Below are 19326 nucleotides of genomic sequence, written 5' to 3'. Positions count from 1 at the left end.
TAGCACACGACATGGAGGTGACACATAATTTTGATCAAAGGTACGAACTCATTCACTGTTTTGATGGGCGGTCATTATTTCATTTGAAACTGCAATCACATTCTTTGATGTCAAATCTATGCACGTACACTGCTGGGTGGTCGGCTGGGCCATATCAGTGTGGCATCGCAAGGGATATGTTTGCAACATGGAACGCGTAAACCACTCCCTTTTCAGTACCAACACATCCACAGTGAAATCACCGACGACAACAGGGGCAGTGTTATTGCAGCTAATTCTTGCAAAGAGAGTAGCCATGAACCTTACGGGTATGTGAGCCATTGCATATTTTGCTTGCTTACGCGAGTATGAGGCATTGCTCACAGGGGTATGAGCCATTTATGATGACAGTTTTCGAAATGCTGTTCTGTATGTTGTATGCATGATTAGAAAGAATTTAAGCACTGTTCGCTTCACTTTGCCGAGTGCTTGTAGCCTCTGCCTTACTATGCTTACGGGGGTATGAGCCATTGATGATGGTAGTTTTTGTTCATGGAGAGCAAAAAATACATGGAACCCTAGCTATATAGTATATACAGCTTCACTGTAAAGAACTCTGATTGTGTGCACAATAAGAGGGGGTACCCAAATGTAACTGGAAGTATTCTTAAAAAGCTACAGTAAAACCTCATTAAACCATAGCCGCTTAAACAGTAGTTTCATTTTAAAAGTGATAAAGTCAAATCCCTGACTCAGCGGCCATTGAACAAAGTGCACTTTGTATCCGCATAACTCGCACCAGCTTATTGCGTACGTATCGGTTGACACGTAGTGTTTGCACTTCTTGAAGCGCAATCACGGCGGTAGGTCAGCCAGGCGGAATGAGCCTCAGTGATCAGAACGACCTCCAAGCGCGAATGCAAAGGACAATTGGAAGGGTGAAACCACATTGACATCAACTTCATTTCGGCGCCGTGCCAGAGACTGCTGTGGCTGGCTAGTGCTGGCCTGTGTTGTGGTGTCGTGCAAGCTAGGACAAAAACCGGGCGCTCAGCATAAAAGAAAAATTGGACATCATTCGTGCTATTGAATGTGGCATAAAGTCGGCGCTGGCACGCGAGAGGGATCTACCGTTGACTATGGTGTGTGGCACTTTCAATGTGAAGGAGAAGATGCTTGGCAGTGCTGCTGGGACTGCAAAAAGAAGTTGGCTATGAGGTTCAACTTTTCGAGGCTTGACTTTTCGTCATCGTTGCATCCGTTACTGTTGGAGTGTCACCTAACGACAGTGATGAGGACGACACGGAAAGCGACAGCACGGTCGATTCAGGCCCGACAGTGGCAGAAGCTGCACATTATGTCAGCCTCACACAGGTGTTTGCTGAGAAGAGGGGGCTGGCAGAAAGGCTGGCTTGCAGCTTAAGAGAGTTTGAGGCCAATGTCGCTGCTGCTAGGCCGCCGCATCATCAAACGAAAATGTGCGAAATGAATAAAGACTGCATGTTCTTTGCCCTTTCATCGCACTCTCTCCGAGTTCCGTTTTGGACAGGTAAGTAGGCAATCTCACGCTATTTCGGTTAAGCAGTACTACTGTTTAGCACATACTTTTTCTGAGCTCCATCCAACTATGGTTTAACGAGGTTTCACTGCATATATTTATTTATTTTTTACAAAACAACCTTATCACCTTGAAGGTACTTACTCTCTATTACACTTAATACATTTGTCCAATCTGCGATTCCATTCTTCGAAACATTTTTCAAACTCGTCTGTTTTGATGGCATGATAGCTCCTCTTTTGTTTTTTCCCTCACCTCTTCTACGTCGTGAAATCGCAGTCCTTTAATGTCATCCTTCATTCGAGAAAACAAAAAAAAGTCGCACGAAGTGAGGTCAGGTGCCCGCACCCCTTACTCTCCTGACCTTGCTATGCACGACTTTTTTTTGTTTCCTCGGATGAAGAATGACATGAAAGGACTGCAATTTCACAAAGCAGTAGAGGTGAGGGAAAAAACGAGAGAGGAGCTATCAGCCCATCAAAACAGACGAGTTTCAAAAATCTTTCGAAGAATGGAATCGCAGATTGGACAAATGTATTAAGTGTAATGGGAAGTACTTTCAAGGTGACAAGGTTGTATTGTAAAAAATAAATACATAGCTCTAAAAAAAAAATTATTCCAGTTACTTTTGGGTACCCCCTCGTATAAAAGCAAGTATTCATAATAAGCAGAGGCAGCTAGCTTCACTTTAACCCTTTCGCTGTCACGGACATACCGGTACGTCATCGCGCTTCCCCCCCACGGTATCACTGACGTACCGGTACGTTCTCTATCGTACGTTCAAAATTTCGTGCCTGAGCGCAAAGCTGGCGCTCCTGAATTGGCCACGCCATCTGTTGACTCTTTCTACAAGTTCGTATATTCTCCCCGACCTGTGTTAACCCATGTATTGAAGAGTACGGTGCGACTGCCACTCCCCACTTTCTCTTTGCCGAGTGGCGCGGTGGCTCCGCGTTCGCTGGATCATGCGTCGCGCGCGTGTGGATATGGGTTCAAGGGTTGTACTGCCATCTCCGCTGGTTTGAAGGTTTTTATTTTTCTTCTGTTAGTGTGTCTGCTACGCCGTGTCAAGTTCAGGCGCACGTGCCGTTGCCTCTCCGAAAAGGGTGACTCGATTGCTGCTTTCGCTCTCTCGCCGAACCCTCGCTTCCGACTTGCAGCAGTAAACGTAAAGCCCTTCGAACTTTGTTTAGCCTTTTTCCATCTCCCTCTGTCTTCTTGATCACGCAACGTCCCATTTCTCTCCGTTGTGCGGGCGACTGAAAGCGCATCCTCCCAGCACGCGGTTACTTTCGGATGGCTGAGCGCGCGGGACCTTCGTCTGCTCATTGGTGCGGTGGCTCAATTCCGATTTAGAATACGAGCCGAGCTCGGATTCGGACTCGGACAGAGTCGCATGCGAGGAAGAGGGTTCCGCATCGTCAGATTCAGATGTTGAACGGATTTTATAGTCAGGCTGATGATGATGATGATGTTTACTAACAGCAGCTGCAGAACACTGAAATGTGCATATAGCATTGACTACGTTATTTGTATACCAATCATAATCAAAAATAAATTGCTATGTTCATTCCCTGTTATGCTCGTTCCCTGAAACCAAGCCGACACTGGGGGTGCTTCACGGCCAGAAAGGTCCGACAGCGAAAGGGTTAAAGGGGCCCTCACCAGGTCTGGCCACTTCCGAGTTGACAAGCGCCGTGCATACAATGCGCCCTAACGATCATGTCTGCTAAGTATTACATCGCTACGCACCGCAGGAGGAACTGAAATTTCAAACCGAACGCCCTTTGCCCTTTTCCTCGCGAGTGCCGCGCTCCAAGCCGGAGGGATGATGTATACATGCTAGTGCACCTATGTACATGTCTCTTTGCTGTGACGTCGCTCTTAGTGACTCGTGAGTTCAAGTATTATTTAATGCAACATTCTTTCCGTAATCTGTTGCATGGAGAGAGTGTCTCTCTTGGCAGTGGTGCTTGCCTCCTGAAATCATGGGTTCACGGCACTGAAATATTTTTATCGCGGCTATTAATGCACCAATCTGAAAAATTATTGCGGCTGAAAGCTCTTCAGAGGGCACGTAACAACTTCCAGCGCATAATCGAAATTTGCTGTGGGGCCTAGGGAAGGGCCCTTTGAATGAAAGCAGTGGTAAGCCAGAACATTCGGCCACATGGAAACAGGAAAGAGATTATGTGTCCAACTCATGCAATACGAAATCAACATAAAGGTTAACAAACACACACAGCCCATGCACAGCTGGTGAAACTTACTGCACTCATGTCGTAGACGTGCGTCGATCCCATCATGGCAGCACCCACCCTCTCGGACTTCTTCTCGGGCAGGATGGTGTACAGAGCTGGGGTGTCCCCACTGTAGACAGAAAAAGAATGACATGTCATAACACAGCCTGAGCCCAGTCACCAAAGACCCAGCGCAGACTCAAAAAGTACTATACTAGCACTTGCCTATGGAAGCTTCACAAGAAAACGCTACTTTCAGTATTCCATGAATACAGTTGAATCTCGCTGATACGAATCTCTCGGTATGGCAGGAAAATTCGTATCACCTGAAATTTGTGCCCCCCAAAAATGCAACGCAAATTGGGAAATTAACAGGCGGGGGAATCTGTTTACTTTTCTTTGCTGTGGTGAAGCTATGTCATATTGTGTGATCTGATAGGTGCAAAGGAAGGAAAGTTTCGAAATGTCATCGGGTGCTGAAAAGGTCGGAAAGCATGGGAAACAGAGATAAGGCTACCCATGTAGTGAATGCCGCTGACCTTGTTGACGTGGTAAGATTGTTCACGTGTGATTGCCAGCTCTGATAAAGTTGCAAGATGTTTGAAAATGGTCAACAAGTTGCCATGATACTGCACAAAGCGAAATTTTTTTCTTCCATTTTCTTTCTTTCTTATTGCAGCTTGTGGTGGCTCGATTGTTTGTATCATCTGCCCTGGCACAAAAGGCGGTTGGCAACATAAAAAATTTTGTGCACTGTAAGCTGATAGACTTGTACAGGGACTTCTGAAAAATTTGTATCGTCACGAAATTGGTATCGGCGTAACAGTATCACCGGGTCTTGGCTAACTGAAGTCATTTGATTGAAATCCTTATTTAAAGCCAAGCTTTCTTTGTAAACCCTTCTGGACTTTTCTGACCATGGCTACTGGCTGGGTGCTCCTGCTTTCTTGCCGACTAGGTTGCAAGTGGGACAGCACTAGTACCATCTTCACTAACCTTATAGACGTCCAGGCTCCTGGCCTTGTTTTCTACAAAATTACTCAGTGCTAAAACAAATGATATCTAAATATCCTCATTGCAACAAGTGCACGTCATTTAGAGTACAATTCTTTTCATTGTTGCAAACATGCTTAGATACTCATGTACACACGTCTATTAGTCACAGCGTTCTTGGCACAAAGGATGCTGTTTTATCACTGCCATGGACGCTATCACCCATTGTCACCAAAACGTCCAGTACAAATTGGCTCAAATCTTGCAAAAGTAAAGGTATCCCTGACAGTGATTGTCCAAGAATACCACCGTCCCACATTGCTAGCCAATTTCATTTGTTAAATACAGAAATACAGCTGTTCACACATATCAAATAAATTGCAAATTATGAATTCTGCAACAATGGATGGCTCGACTTTCTTAAACTGGCTTATCGAAGTCCAGTCACACATGCCACACAAACCAGCAAGCCACCCTCACCCTTCCATCTCCGACTCGATCTTGCGCTTTCGCAGCTCAATCATGTCGGGTGTTTCGACTCCTGCCGGTATTGAGCTGAAGCCACTCGGTGTCACCAGGCCCTCCGCGGGAGTCACCAGGCCAGTTTCATCTTCCACACCCTCGTCCTCATCTTCGTCCTCATCTTCTTCCTCCTCTGAAGACTCACTCTCAAGTTCACCCCACAGCGTGCGATCCACCTCTTCATCAACCATGTTGCTCTGAAAAACAGGTCGGCATCAGGTCAGAATGGGCAGTTCTATTTTGTAAGGCTCTGCTAACTTTTGTGGCGGGTGCATAATTATTGATGAATAACTAACAAGCTAATTGTTGCACACCTGTTAAATACACTTCGCTAGCTAACAAATTATTGTTCTTGTATAGCCATCGTTTGTTCATTGCCTATATCTTTCGTTCAAGATAATGTTTACCGCAACTATGCTTAAAGTCAATCTCTTGATTAGTTAAACACTTACTTCAAATCATGGATTTTATGAACCAATACCACCATCTGATTATGAGGTGTGCCATAGTGGGAACCCCTGGTGTCTACCTGGGGTTCTGTGCATCCGAATCTAAATACATGAGTGGTTTTGCATTTTGCCCCCATCAAAATGTGGCTGCAGCAGCTGGGATAGCAAACTTAAATAGGTCCTCAGCCAGAATCTATGGGATTCTACTGTAGATAAATTCGGGAATCAAGGCCAGCGTTGGTACAATAGACTGCAACTCTTCGTGATGAACCTTATGGACACCTCTAGTGAACGCAAGCTAGCAGCACATCTGGCCTAACTGATAAGCCCCTTGGTTAACACTCACTGTGGAGTCAGATGACTGCGTGCCGAACACATCACCATACAGTGGTCTGCCCATCTCGTCCACAGGTGGTTTGCCCCAGCCACCAGCATGGTACCCGAAGGAGCAACCCTGGAAAGGAAAAACGCAACATGTTGCATCCATGCATGAACACGGGTGCACAGTTCAATGTGCCTGCAATGGGCAATAAAACATTTTCAATTCATTTAGCTAACTTATCCTTATTCTGTCTGGTCATTCATAAGTGTAAGTGGTTATAAGGAACCTCAGATGATGGCTTCCAACGTTAGATACCGTTAGTTACTGGCCTGGTGTGCTCTTTGGCAATACTTGGCCCTTGTGGCACGAAACCCCACATATCATCATCATACTGTTAGATGCTGTATTTAAAACATGCCCTTGCATAAAATCTGCAACCACCCCTTTCCAAGGTTGAAAATGTTAAGTTTCACCAAAGAATGGATTTTGAATTAATGGTGTTCAGTATCAGTTGATACCATCGCTAAACGTTCTAAAATTACAGGATTATATAACAGCATGGACGGCATTAAAGTGACCCTGAAATGATTTTGACAATATTGCACAAACATACTGAGTCGTTAGAGTAGGTCCTTCTGATCATTAAGTGACACATTTAAGCGCTGCACATAAAGAATGTAATTTATCATAAGGTTTTAAAAATGTGCACTACTCCAGATTGCAGCGGTGCCGCTCCCCTGAGTTTTCAGCTGCCCTCTCACAATTGACGTAGTTAGCCCAAATGACGTCAGTTGGGCGAGCTATTCGACTGGCTGCTCAGGTAGCGCCATCAATAATTTTCCAACTTTATGGTGAACAAATGTTGTTTGTAATAGTCAGAATGTTGGTTAATTTGTTTCTATAAAAAAAGGTAACAGGAAGAGAATAGACAACGACAATTTATCACTATGCTCAAGCACTTCTGGCAGACAGATGTCTGCTTGTGTTACAACGTTCTCCGTGTTGAGGCGAGCTGTGCAATCAGTGTTGGTCTTGAGGTGTCTTTTTGCGGGCCCCATGGATCGCCCTTGTTGTGTTGTGGGGTGCAAATCTAGTGATCGGCGACATGTCAAGCTGTGACATCATGTTTCTCTGCAAGGCAACATGTGAGCGGAGTGGCTGGAGCGCACCAGGCTGTCGGTCTCCGATCGGTGCCAGCATCTACACGTTTGCGGCTGTCACTTCACGCCAAGGGATTACTACCACAACAGAAGCACAAGTGCACTGGCTATTTGACCAGACAAGGCCTGCACGGTGCAACCACCTGGTGGCACAGAGCTCAACCAGGCAAACACAGAGATAATATAGCAGTAACCAAGTGGATTCTACCATGCTGCTGGTGTAAATTTTCGGCAGAAGCATGATTGTGAACACGTCTCTTTAATCGTATAAAATGTTTCACTTGGTTACAGCAATATTTGCTCGTGTTTGGCTAGTTAAGCTTTGTGCCACCAGGTGGCTGCACCATGCAGACAGCTCACGATTATGCTGAAGCCCCTTCATCACAGCGGTAGTAGTATGGAGGGGTGTTAGTTTATGGCGCCGCCCATCCGTAAAAATGTTCTGCTTGCCTGTGGTTACCGGAATACGCTTGGTACTGTGACAAAGCGCTCGCAATGCACGCTGCTTGGATAGCTCTCGCGGGGATCTGTGGCCAGGCAGCTACTAGAGATGTTGGAGAGGCTTTGCGCACTGGCTCCAAGACAACCGGAAGTAGACGTCCCAACACCACACATTATGATGCAGAGCCAGCGAAGGCAGAGCGTAGTCCCGACCACTCGGCAAACGAGTTGAGGAGAAAAAGCATGGCTAGGGGGGAAAATAACTTCTAATCGTCCGTAGCTCTCTTAATATGAGACACTTCCTTTAAATTACGGTATAAAAGTTTTGCTTTGACTGTACCCTACATGTCTACAGAATTTGTCCAAGTTGTTTTAGGGACCCTTTAAGGATGACCATCTTTTGGAGCGTGCTGGCAAAGTAGTAACCTCTGGTGACAACGAGAACATAAGAGAGCAGAAGCATTGAAGAATGCAGCAGAATTCGATCAGCAGTGCTGAATCCTGGATAAATGCTTGTTTAATGTGTAGCCAGTGTTTGCATTTTTCTATACATTATTCACAATATGAACCGTAGTTTTAGCAGGTAGTCATATGCCCGACTCATGCAGGAGCTGTAGCTCGCCAATATTTTGAAGAGTGCAGGTTTTGCACGAGTAAATACGGTAGAAAAGCCGCTTTTGCTGCTTAGCCACCTTGAGAGGCGACCTTTGGAGAAATGTATTTTCACCACGTTATTCAGAGGCAAGCCAGTAAAAAACAATTAGAATGCATTGTTATGCTTACAGGTTCGTGCTAATTGCACTGAATTAGTAACAGTACTCTGATTCCAGTTCCAAAATCTACATTTAGGACTATGCCATGCTTAGAAACCAGCTACAGAGCAACTGCATGTCACACTCCCACGTGTAACTATGCATGATGAGCATTCCAATTAGTTTGTTTTTCCTGTGTGTGTTTAAATTTACACTAACATGATGAAAAATGCGCTTGCTTGGTGTGTACACTCACGTCTGGAATCGGAGCATTGAGGCCTGGTATCTTGAGGTTCGGGTACGAAGGCGGTGGCCCATACCGCTGCATGGCAATAAGCCATGGTGGAGGGCACCGGTGGGAGTTCTAAATGAACATGGAAGAAAAAAAAAAAAAGGTGGAATAAGAAAAAAAACGCAGTCTTAACACATGTACTGGGAACTCAACTAGCCACAAAAGACATTTGAGATTTGCCATCCGCATTAGAACAGCAGCCATCTCAAACAACGGCCGTAGCCAGTGAGCCACCAAGAGAAGCAAAATAATGAGATGCTTTAGCGGCACAGACTTTGTATCCGTGCCTATGATGTGTTGCTTGTGACATCCAAATGCAGTGAATGTCGCGAAGAATAAGCAGTGGAGAAGCTGTAAAGCAGCTAGCCCCTTCTAGCCTCCAAAGAACATACTTTTGTCCACATGCCGACATGAGAGAAACCACATACAGTCGAACAGACTTATAACAATATTCAATTGCCACGAAAATTCCATTGTTATAACCGATAATTGTTATAATCGGGTTGCATGAAAAAAAAATCAAAATAGGGGATGGCAGAGCTGATGTGAGAAAGCTATAATGACGGGGAGGCCAGTGCCCCTCCCCACCATCTTCTTCCATCTGGCTGCTGATTGTGTTCCTTCATTTTAACTGCTTCCTGGGTGCTCCAATCGTGCGTAACAAGCCGCGGCTTTTGGCATTAAAGAATGACACTGCTATAACAACTGCAGAGGGGTCACGGGTGGCAAGTGATATACGAGCCCCACTGAGGCTCACATATCACTCACATTTCACTTTAGTGAAATGTGAGAAGGTTGCCGCGGCAGCCTGTCAGCTTGAGAAATCCAAAAGAAACACTGAGGCGAGATCACCACAAGCATCTCGCCACGTACTACTCACTGGCTCACGCGAGAAAACCCTATGTCCATCAGCCTTGCATGCTTTACGCAAAGCTTGCTGACATTCTTCTTCAAGGCATCCAGGTGCTCCACGTACAGTTGGTGCGGTCCATTCATGTTTCGGAGGGTGGCGCGACTTAGAGCTATGGGCGCAGCCCATTCGTGTTCGGAGGGTAGAAGGGCAACGGGAGAGAGGTGTGTGGAGAAGGCTGAAAAATTAGCGTGCAGCAGCTGTTGGAGCAGCAGGCCATTGTGCAGTGGCTCGAATTTCTCGTTTTCGTTTTTTCTTTTCAAGGATTTCGCATTTCACCTTTCCGCTTGCACACCCAACAGCCAGACTTCATCATTGTAACCCATAATGTGGCATTGGGGCATTATAGTAAACGGGCTATTTCACCATGGAAAGCATACAAAAGTTGATGGTGCAGCAGCTTCCCAGTGTTATAACTGATACACTGTTAAAACTGGTATTGTTATAAGTGGGTTAGACTGTACTGTTGAAAATTTTTTCTTCCCATCCTCACCTCCCATTTTCTTCCACCCTGCAGATCCTCTTCCCTGCAACACACAACACACACCCATTCCTCCCAGTGTGCCAAAAAGACTTCCCCAAGGCCACCACTACTAAACAACTCACTGGACCAGTGGGCATTCCTAGAGCAATCCGCAAGTCATCAGTGAGGTCGCCAGGCTTCTTTTCCTTGAGGCGTGTCTCAAACTCCTTGCCCTGAAAAGAAAATTAAGAAAGAATTTTCTGTCCCTACAACACAGTTAAACCTCGATATAACGAACTTCAATATAACAAAATTCTCAATATAACGAATTATGTAACTTTTCATAACATCTTGGCTATAGAGCACCATGCAATTAAAACCTCAATATAACGAAGTGTGTTTGTATGCGATTTCAATATAACGCAATTTTGCTACCGCAGCAAAGGAATGCCGAGACAATAAATGGAAACTTCTGCAGATGAACACAGTCAAATGATTGAATTACAAGTGGCTGCTTGCAAACACACCTCTCAAACTGCATGCTGTGCGACAAGAGCGAGACCACGGAAGTGAAGCCACATCATGTTTCGTATAAAGTCCAAGTGCAATAAGATCTTATTGTGCCCCACACACTTTGTGCTTTAGGTGCAAGTGAAAGTGTGCAAGGGTGAGAAAGAAAGGTGGTGGCTTCACGCATGAGTGCCACCTTCCCACGCGAGCAAAGGAAAAGAGAGGGAGTGGAGAAATGCGATCAAGCGGCGTGAGGGGTAGAACTGGGGGGGGGTTAAGTTGCCACATGTTTTGGCTGTGGCTGTGCATGGCTTTGAGCGGCTGAAAGCATACACAGCTGCACACCCTGCTTTAGAGGTAATCTACCACATGTGCAAAGAGCGGGCGTGCCAAGACGCCGTAGCATCATGTAAGCTCTCTTCCCGTACTTTTGGTATTGAAGGCTGCGGAATCTCCAAGTCTCTGCCCCATATGTCAGCACTGGTAAAATGCACTGATTGTACACATTCCTTTTCAATGATAATAGTAAGCTTCCAGTCAGGAGCTGACAATGTCTGCCGTATGCGATCCAACCCATTTTTATTCTTCTATTAGTTTCCTCCTCATGATCAGAGTTCCCTATGATTAGTTGACCTAGGTAAGAGTACTCGTTCACAGACTCTAGAGGCTGACTGGCTATCCTGAACTTTTGCTCCCTTGCCTGGCTAGACATCATTGTCTTCTGCATATTATTCTACAACCCCACTCTTACACTCTCTGTTTAGGTCCTCAATCATTTGTTGTAACTCGTCTACATTGTTGCTCAATAGAACAATGTCATCGGCAAACCAAAGGTTGCCGAGATATTCGCCGTCGATCCTCACTTTTAAGCCTTCCCAGTTTAATAGATTGAATACTTCATCCAAGCACGCGGTGAATAGCATTGGAAAGATTGTGTTTCCCTGTCTGACCCCTTTCTTTATAGGTATCTTCCTGCTTGTGTAGCATTAACATAGCTGCAGGACCTTTGTAGATATCTTCCAAGGTATTTACATAAGCGTTCTGTACTCCTTGATTACGTAATGCCCCTATGACTGATGGTATCTCTACTGAACCAAATGCCGTTTCGTAATGTATGAAACCATATAGAGAGACTTATTGTATTCTGCAGATTTCTCGATAATCTGATTATTGACATGGATGTCATTAATCCTCCAATATGGAACCCTTAATGTCGAACACAAAAATGCAAGGTCGCAGCTGCATAGCATGAAAAAAGTGCTCCCAATTTAATAGCAAAATTTGTCATGACGTTACAAAAAACAAATTGTGAGGCTCTTTACCTTAACCTCCTTTTCATTCCCTCCAAGTACAGGGTCAGTGTCAATTTTGATCATAAACTAATGCATACCAGTCTTTACAAAGGAATCAGCTCTCTTGATGAAAAGTTATTGTTTTATGGCCACTCTGACAGGAAAAAAATTTATGCGGTGGGTTTTGTTGATTCAAACAACAAACTGGTACAACTAGGCACAACAAAGCACTTCTTCAATCTGTTAGTGAAATAAAACAAAGAAAATCTACTGATAGGTATGTTTCACTTGAACAGCGTGGATTGCTGAAAACATCTGTGGCTCACACACAAATACTTCAAAAAGCCAGCGCTTCAGAAGAGAGCTCACCTCATAGTAGAGATCACCGTGCATGGTCATGCGAGGCTTGGTCTGCCACTTGAAGAACGCATCGTGTAGCTTCTGGTAGTCAATGTCGATCTTGCCCAGCTTGGGACGCACTTTCTCGCGCATCTTGGCCTTCATTGTCTTCTGGTCTTCCTGCAAAGACAGAAGACAGGGCTTACGAGTCTGGCCGCTAATGTGGAGACAATGCACAAGAAAAATTCCAGCACCTGATCAAATGGACCTCAACATAAGCACAGGTAACTTTACATGACAAGCAGCTCATGGTCTGGACCCTTTCAAAGGCCACATGTTGTTAAAAGTCATAAGAAAGACACACTAAATGCAAGATGAATTATTAACCTTAAATACTATACTAACACTGAGGGTAGTAAAGTCATTAGGACCATGCAGCTATATATGTGTGTGTGATATAACTGCAATGAGTGTCACTTCATGAGCCAGAAACAGCAAGAAACAATGCTAAAATCAATGCAACTCATGTTTCCTGGCAAGGGAGCTTTCCATGTCAGTACAAAATCTTTCGTGCATGCAATGCAATGCGGATGTGAACTCTCACTGTTGTGATACAACCACAAGTGCGTTTAATTTCGTAAACTGGTCACAATATGTGCTGTAGATTTTGTTTCTGGCATGCAGAAGTGTTTCTACAACCAGCTAGCAGTAGACTGTAGCACCTTACACAAGGCAAGTGAGATGCCTATCACCTGTTCACACTGAGTAATTCCAAAAAAGCTAACTCCAAATTATCGCGGTAAGCACGAAGAAAAAAAAAGAAAAAAAAAAAGAACACAGAAAGCTTCAATCGGTTAATATTATGTTTACACCACTACCATCTTAGTGAAATACTGCAACGGAAATATGAACAACACTGTTAGCGGTAACATCTAGTGATGCTACATTCAAAGCAGGATGTGCTGGAATATTGATCTGTTTTGCAACACTTCTTGGCAGGAAAAAAAAATTAAGTGCAGTCAACAGCTGAGCTTTCGCATGGCCTTTTTTTGGACATGCCCACTAATTCGGATGCCTTTGCGGCAACACCACGTACCCCATAGTGCCAATGCATAAGGACATCTAAAATTTGGAACGCTGAAACCCTTCACTGTCCAATTATTCTTACTTTTTGCCATGACCACAGGTCCTAAGTAGCCTTAATCAAAACCACGAGCACTACCATTTTTATTATCTTGCAGCCTTGAACCCGTGCTTCCCCATGCTGATCTGATGTCAGTCATAGCCACCACTGCTGCAATGTTAGGTCTAGCGGCTTCAATGTTCGCTATGCCAAGGTTTCTGCTGTTTGTTGCTGTGCTTTTCGTTGAAAGAATTCACCGCTGTCAGCAACGGTGCCAACTCTGCCTTAGCCATCCTCGCTGACTTCAAAGCGCAGAAGGCATGGCAAAGGTCGAACGTTAAATAATGCCAGTTCCCATAAGTCAGCTTCTCCGCATTACAGCGGTGTCACACGGTGAAGCATACGAAGAGTGGAAAGGAGCCTTTGCCACGGGACACGGTATGTCCTTACATAATTATGCATGCGTGTACCCGTCGTCTCGTGCCATATTACGAGCGCCGATACACCTAATAAGTGTACTCGCAAGCCTTCACAGCTACTCTGGACATGCCTGTGGTGATTTGTGCTCTAGGGAGCAGTAAAAGGCAAGCATTCATTTTTTTTTTAATGCAAGATTTTTCTGATGTTTATGCGGCCCCTAAGGTGTCCAAAAATTGGACATTGACTGTATATGAAATTTATAATGCTTACAAAATCCCTTACGCTAGTACAGTAGACTTCCAATAATTCAACTCTGGTTAATGTGATTTTTCAATTATATCAATCCTGACCGAAGGTACTGGCCTGCACCCACACATTTCTATGGGCCCAAACGTTCTTTATTTCGATCCTAGAATTGGCGTTCACAGGATAATTGAACCTGATGAGCCAGCATGCATGTGCCCGATCTTTATGGCGGCTCTAATAGTGACACCTTTATGGAAATACGTCTCGGCAGAGCTAAGGGGACAGTGAACACACATTATTCTTCAATCAAAAACACCTATTTTTGGCCTGCCCTAGGAATATTTTCGAGCAATAACGGCAGATCACAGTGACGGTATTAAATTACGGTATTAACTGATTCTAATGACACCCCCTCTTCCACCAGCCTTTCTTTTTCCTGGAAGCAAATTGGGCTAAAAATTGCCTGCATGGTGCAATCAGATACAAAACCAATGCGAAGTTTGTGGCATTAATTTGATTTACCGCATAACCCAGCTATATTGTGACAAAACTGGTTTTTAAATAACCATGCGGCAACGCTGACTTTAGAAAACTGGCTGCCATTGTCCAAGATTTATTTTTCTTGCTACAAAATTGGGTGCACATTAGACTCATACTTTGTTTTTGTTTGGGAGCATTAATGCCATTTCTACGCTAGTTTTCTACTTTAGACACATAGCAAGTGGGCACACATTTGGTTCAGGGGTGTGTAGAATTGGGTAAATACTGCTAAATGAATCAGCAGTACATCTTCTTCATCTCATTTAATTTGACCTGCTGGAAAATAAGATCAATTTTGTTAGTGCCATCAAGGTCGAATTAACAGAAGTCTACTATACTAGAAAATAATGGTACACAGTCACAAAATACAATGGGAGGAGGCCCACACAAGTTGGCTAAGCACAGCATGGTGATATGCTTCCACAAGTGCTGTTGCTTACAGCCTACGTACTAATAGTACAATAATGCTCAAACCAGCTACAACTAACGTGATCTTGAATTGTAGCGCAAGGTGACACAGACAGAGACTAGAAGCAGACAGAATGAGTGCCCATCTTGTCTGCTTCTAGTCTCCGTCTGTGCCACTTCGCGCTATAAGATCATGTTACCGTACTAACTCACCCAACTTTCTATCCCTTTGCAGCTACTACAACTATTTTATTCCAACACATCCTTGTCAAGTGACTCGCACCTTTTCTTGGAGGGCCTGCCGCATCTCCATGATGCCCGTCTTCTTGATGAAGCCAGGCAGGTCGAAGGGTGGCTTCTCAATACCCCTCTTGCCCTGCAGGTACTTGCGCTTGAAGCACCAGTGGCGGGGCACTGGCACCGTGTTTCGTGAGGACTGCAACGCACAAAAGAAAAGCAGATGAACTTTTGTTGCATACTGAAATTCACTGCTGCTAGACACCGAATGTGTGAGGTGTGTTAGCTTGCAGGACGCACTGGCACTGTTCTGTCTGTATGCTTGAAGGGCTTAGCTCACACAACCTCATTTTTTGCTCTGTCCCATCACTGTTACATGGTGTCTACTTCAGTCAGGGGAAAGGGTTTTCAATCTGGTTTCTCCATATGAATGGGCTGCCAGTGACATAGGTCCCTTGCACTTGTATGACAGTGTTTGGTGTAATTAGTGGTGTGATAATTATATAGGTTTTACTATGTCCTGGACCTGAATCTGAGCTATGAGGCATGCCATAGTAAATTCAGACAACTGGGCTTCTTGACGCGCATTGCAACCTCAGGACATGGGCATTCTTTTTGCCCTTTCTGATCTCATCAGACAGTGCCTACGGCAGTAATTGAACCAGTATCATTGTGGTAAACAGTAGCTGTGGTCAACATGGGCCACAGCCACTGCAGAAACATGTACGGCCGCAGGCGCTGACATTGTTATCGTCCGTTTGGACACTGCTTCCTTGTGCTGCCAACGTTTATCTCCCATGACATTGATGGGATTCGATATATGGCATCTGCATGAATGAGACCTAGCACTTCACAATGTTGACAAATGTTAGAGAAAAGATATCCCGATTATACCCAGCCAACATTACCTATTAACTTCAGGAGACGCTCTGACACCATCTCTAGAGTCCCATAAATCTTCACATCCACATTCCATCACATCGTATCACACCATGCTATCAAGTCCCAAGAATCTTGACCCACTAAGAAAAACAACACACTCCACATCCCTATGTCTCGCTGGAAAACTCGCCGCACATTATGTACTGAAGGACATCTTTTGCCGGCAGGTAGCCTAAGCCCACACCAGCACGAGATGTTCTATGACCACAGCCAAAGCCCGAGCTGGTCATAAATTGTAGTACAGTTGTGCACGCACCTTTAGGTGGAGGAGAAGCACTGGGTCCTTGGCAGTCACGTCATGCATCTCCACCAATTCGGGCCGGATGACCTTCTGCAAAGCAAATTTGACAAAAAGTTCAGAAAAGAAACCTGCACTACTCCTGCTTTCTCAGTAACAACAAGCTAATAAAAGGGCTGGACTTTCCCCTTCATACAAGAGGTGCTTGGCAAATGCTATCACTCATCATCATCATCACAATCATCGTCAGCCTATATTATGTCCACTGCAGGACAAAGGCCTCTCCAAGCGATCTTCAATTACCCCTGTCTTGTGCTAGTTGAGCCCATGTTATGCCCATAAATTTCCTATTTTCGTCCCACCATCTAGTTCTGACGTCCTTGACTGCTTCCACTCTCTTGGTGCTCAATAGGTAACCTTAATCTTACCACTTCCTATCGTTATCACTCATCTGCATACCAATTTCACTCAAGAGGCATCATGGGCAGAAAGTTCATTTTTCAAGGGGGGAAGAGGGGCCAACCACTTTCCAAGTCTCATTTATATATATATATATATATATATATATATATATATATATATATATATATATATATATATATATATATATATATATATATATATATATATTTCTTGCACTTGAAGAAACTTCGTTTGACCTCGAAGAATTGTTCACGTAAGTGAAAGTCTCATATGAGAATTTACAAGACCTCATAGTAGGAAACAGATTTCACAGCCAGTCCTCTCGCACCACCAAGTGGCGAAATCTTCCTTCATCTCTTGGTGGCGAAATCTTCCTTCACATCATTGTCGTATACTTCGTTATCACTAATACTGCTTTGCCTTTCCTGCAAACTACAGCCTCTCTCTCCTTTCTTTTTTTCTTTTGCTGCGAGTCTGAGTATAAGCCCTTCTGCGCATGACTGTTGTTGATTATATATATATATGCTGCCTTACATATACATTTGAGCTAGCAAATTATACTGTGTTTGTCACGTCAGCTTCTCTGTTACTTTATTAGTTTTCAGCGAGATTACGTTACAGTGCTCTTTTTCTTGACATTTATGCACATGTAATCCCTCAATCATGCTGTTCGTACTAAAACCTGTAATTCTTCCATGTTAACGATTTGTTGAAACTGCTGTAATTTCTGATTTATTACGTTTACTTTGTAAAGGAGGTCCCACTGCAGTCTTTGACTTCGGGACCTCCTTCTATATATTAACATCTTGTAATCTTTCTAATCGTCTCAATAAAAGCCAATTCTGATTCTGATCTCGAGTGAATCCGGCTTGGCCTCATTTCGGTTACTGAGCGAATCCTACAGGGTGTCCCAACCATCATGCGCCAAGACATTAAAAAACAGCAGTTGCGTTGCTCGAAGAAAACCTAGTGCATATTGTTTCCTGTGCAGTGGAGTAGCCGCCAGTAATTCTTTCGTTATTGAGATTTAATTTGGTAATTGCAATTAATTATTTAACTCTAGAAGTACTGTTCTGATTATGAAAGTGTCAATGAGGCATTTGTAGGCACCCCCAAATGACACCTAACTGCAGTGTTTTCAGCGACGTACTAAGTGAGTACATTTTTTCTCGACTGGCAAGGAGACCTGACGAAATATGAAAAATACCATGTGACTGCACTCCCACCCGTATGATAAAGCAGCACCCTCAAATAAGCTGATTTAAAGCAACAGCATTTCCTGTTGCAAACCCAAAGAGACAGCGCATCACCTTGATAATGGTACGGAAGGAGCACCAACAGCAGGTTTCACGGCTTCGCAGCTACTCCTTGCTCTCATTTCTACATCACACTTATTATCCGTCTCTCAAGACAGACTGATCATATTGATAACAGAACCCCCTGATAACTCAGCCGAAGCATGCTCTGACCATGCACGAAACGCGAAAAGCAATGTAATAGGCACAGACGGTTTCAATATCCCGGCTTTGCTCACACCGCATCGAAAGAGTGGGCGCGCAGCTACATTTTGCGCCAGAAACTTGCTTCGGACCAAAGCCAAATTAAAGTGACTGTTTTATTTTTTCATGAGAGCGCTGAAAAAAACATGCTGAAAAATCAGGTTCATGGCAAAAAATAAAAGTGAAATAAACAGACTTGTAAGCGACCCAAAGGTAGAGAAAAGGCAAAACTGATGCGTTCAAAGAAGTAAATATACCACTTCTAAATGAGTGCACAATGGCAATCGGGACGTTTGCTAGAAAAACGAAACAAAATGAAAAGAACATCATATTTCAGTGTGTCCCTATTATCTATGAATTCGAAAGCGCCGTTAAACACCAGCTGCTGCCTAGAGGACATGTTTGAGTAGGTCTCCTTCTGCAGCTACGGAGTACTGAGTTCGCTTTATCACATCTTCAGTGGCTTTCTTGATGACCTACACTGGAATTCTACGGCAGACATCCGTTATCCTGGCCTTGAGCTAATCTGACGTCCGTCTTGATCATGTAAGCACGATCTTTCACCTAGCTCCAAAGAAATAAATTGAGTGGCGAGAGGTCAGCTGACGTAGCCGGCCAATTTACAAGCCCGTGCCTTCCAACGTACTGCCCATGAAAAGTCGCATCCAGCCAGTTTCGTGCCTGGCTGCTGCTGTGTGCTGATGCCCCATCTTTCCGATACCACAGAAGTGGAAGACGTGATAGCGGGACTTTGCTGAAAAACTCACCAACCTCTTCAAGGATTTCGTCTACGTAACACTGTCCAGTGTGTGATCGAAGATGGGACCGATTATAGCACCAGCGTAAATTCCGCATGCCACATTGAACGACCACTGGTACTGGTGCCGATTGCGCTTTACCCAGTGTGCATTGTAGTCACCCTAATAGTGTGCATTATGCAAATTTATCTAGGCGTTTCTGTGAAAATTTGCTTCATCTGCATACATGGTAACTCAAAAAAAGTCCAGTGATTCATCAAATTTTGTGAG

At 44.3% G+C, this 19326-nt stretch overlaps 1 protein-coding gene across 3 annotated transcripts in view; it reads right to left on the bottom strand.

Annotated features, from left to right (window-relative positions):
* LOC126537499 (splicing factor 3B subunit 2-like) overlaps positions 1-19326 on the bottom strand; it is a 54701-nt gene that overhangs the window by 2195 nt on the left and 33180 nt on the right. For all 3 annotated transcript variants that reach the window (XM_050184525.3, XM_050184527.3, XM_050184526.2), the window contains 8 exons: positions 16395-16469; positions 15243-15395; positions 12253-12402; positions 10225-10314; positions 8673-8780; positions 6088-6195; positions 5251-5489; positions 3808-3907 (listed from right to left, as the gene is read on the bottom strand). In XM_050184525.3, coding sequence (XP_050040482.1) covers positions 3808-3907; positions 5251-5489; positions 6088-6195; positions 8673-8780; positions 10225-10314; positions 12253-12402; positions 15243-15395; positions 16395-16469 — 1023 coding nt within the window. The remainder of the gene's footprint in view (positions 1-3807; positions 3908-5250; positions 5490-6087; positions 6196-8672; positions 8781-10224; positions 10315-12252; positions 12403-15242; positions 15396-16394; positions 16470-19326) is intronic.

This window comes from Dermacentor andersoni, chromosome 4 (genome assembly GCF_023375885.2).
Source record: "Dermacentor andersoni chromosome 4, qqDerAnde1_hic_scaffold, whole genome shotgun sequence".
NCBI lineage: Eukaryota > Metazoa > Arthropoda > Arachnida > Ixodida > Ixodidae > Dermacentor > Dermacentor andersoni.
This window is presented reverse-complemented; position numbering and strand designations above follow the sequence as displayed.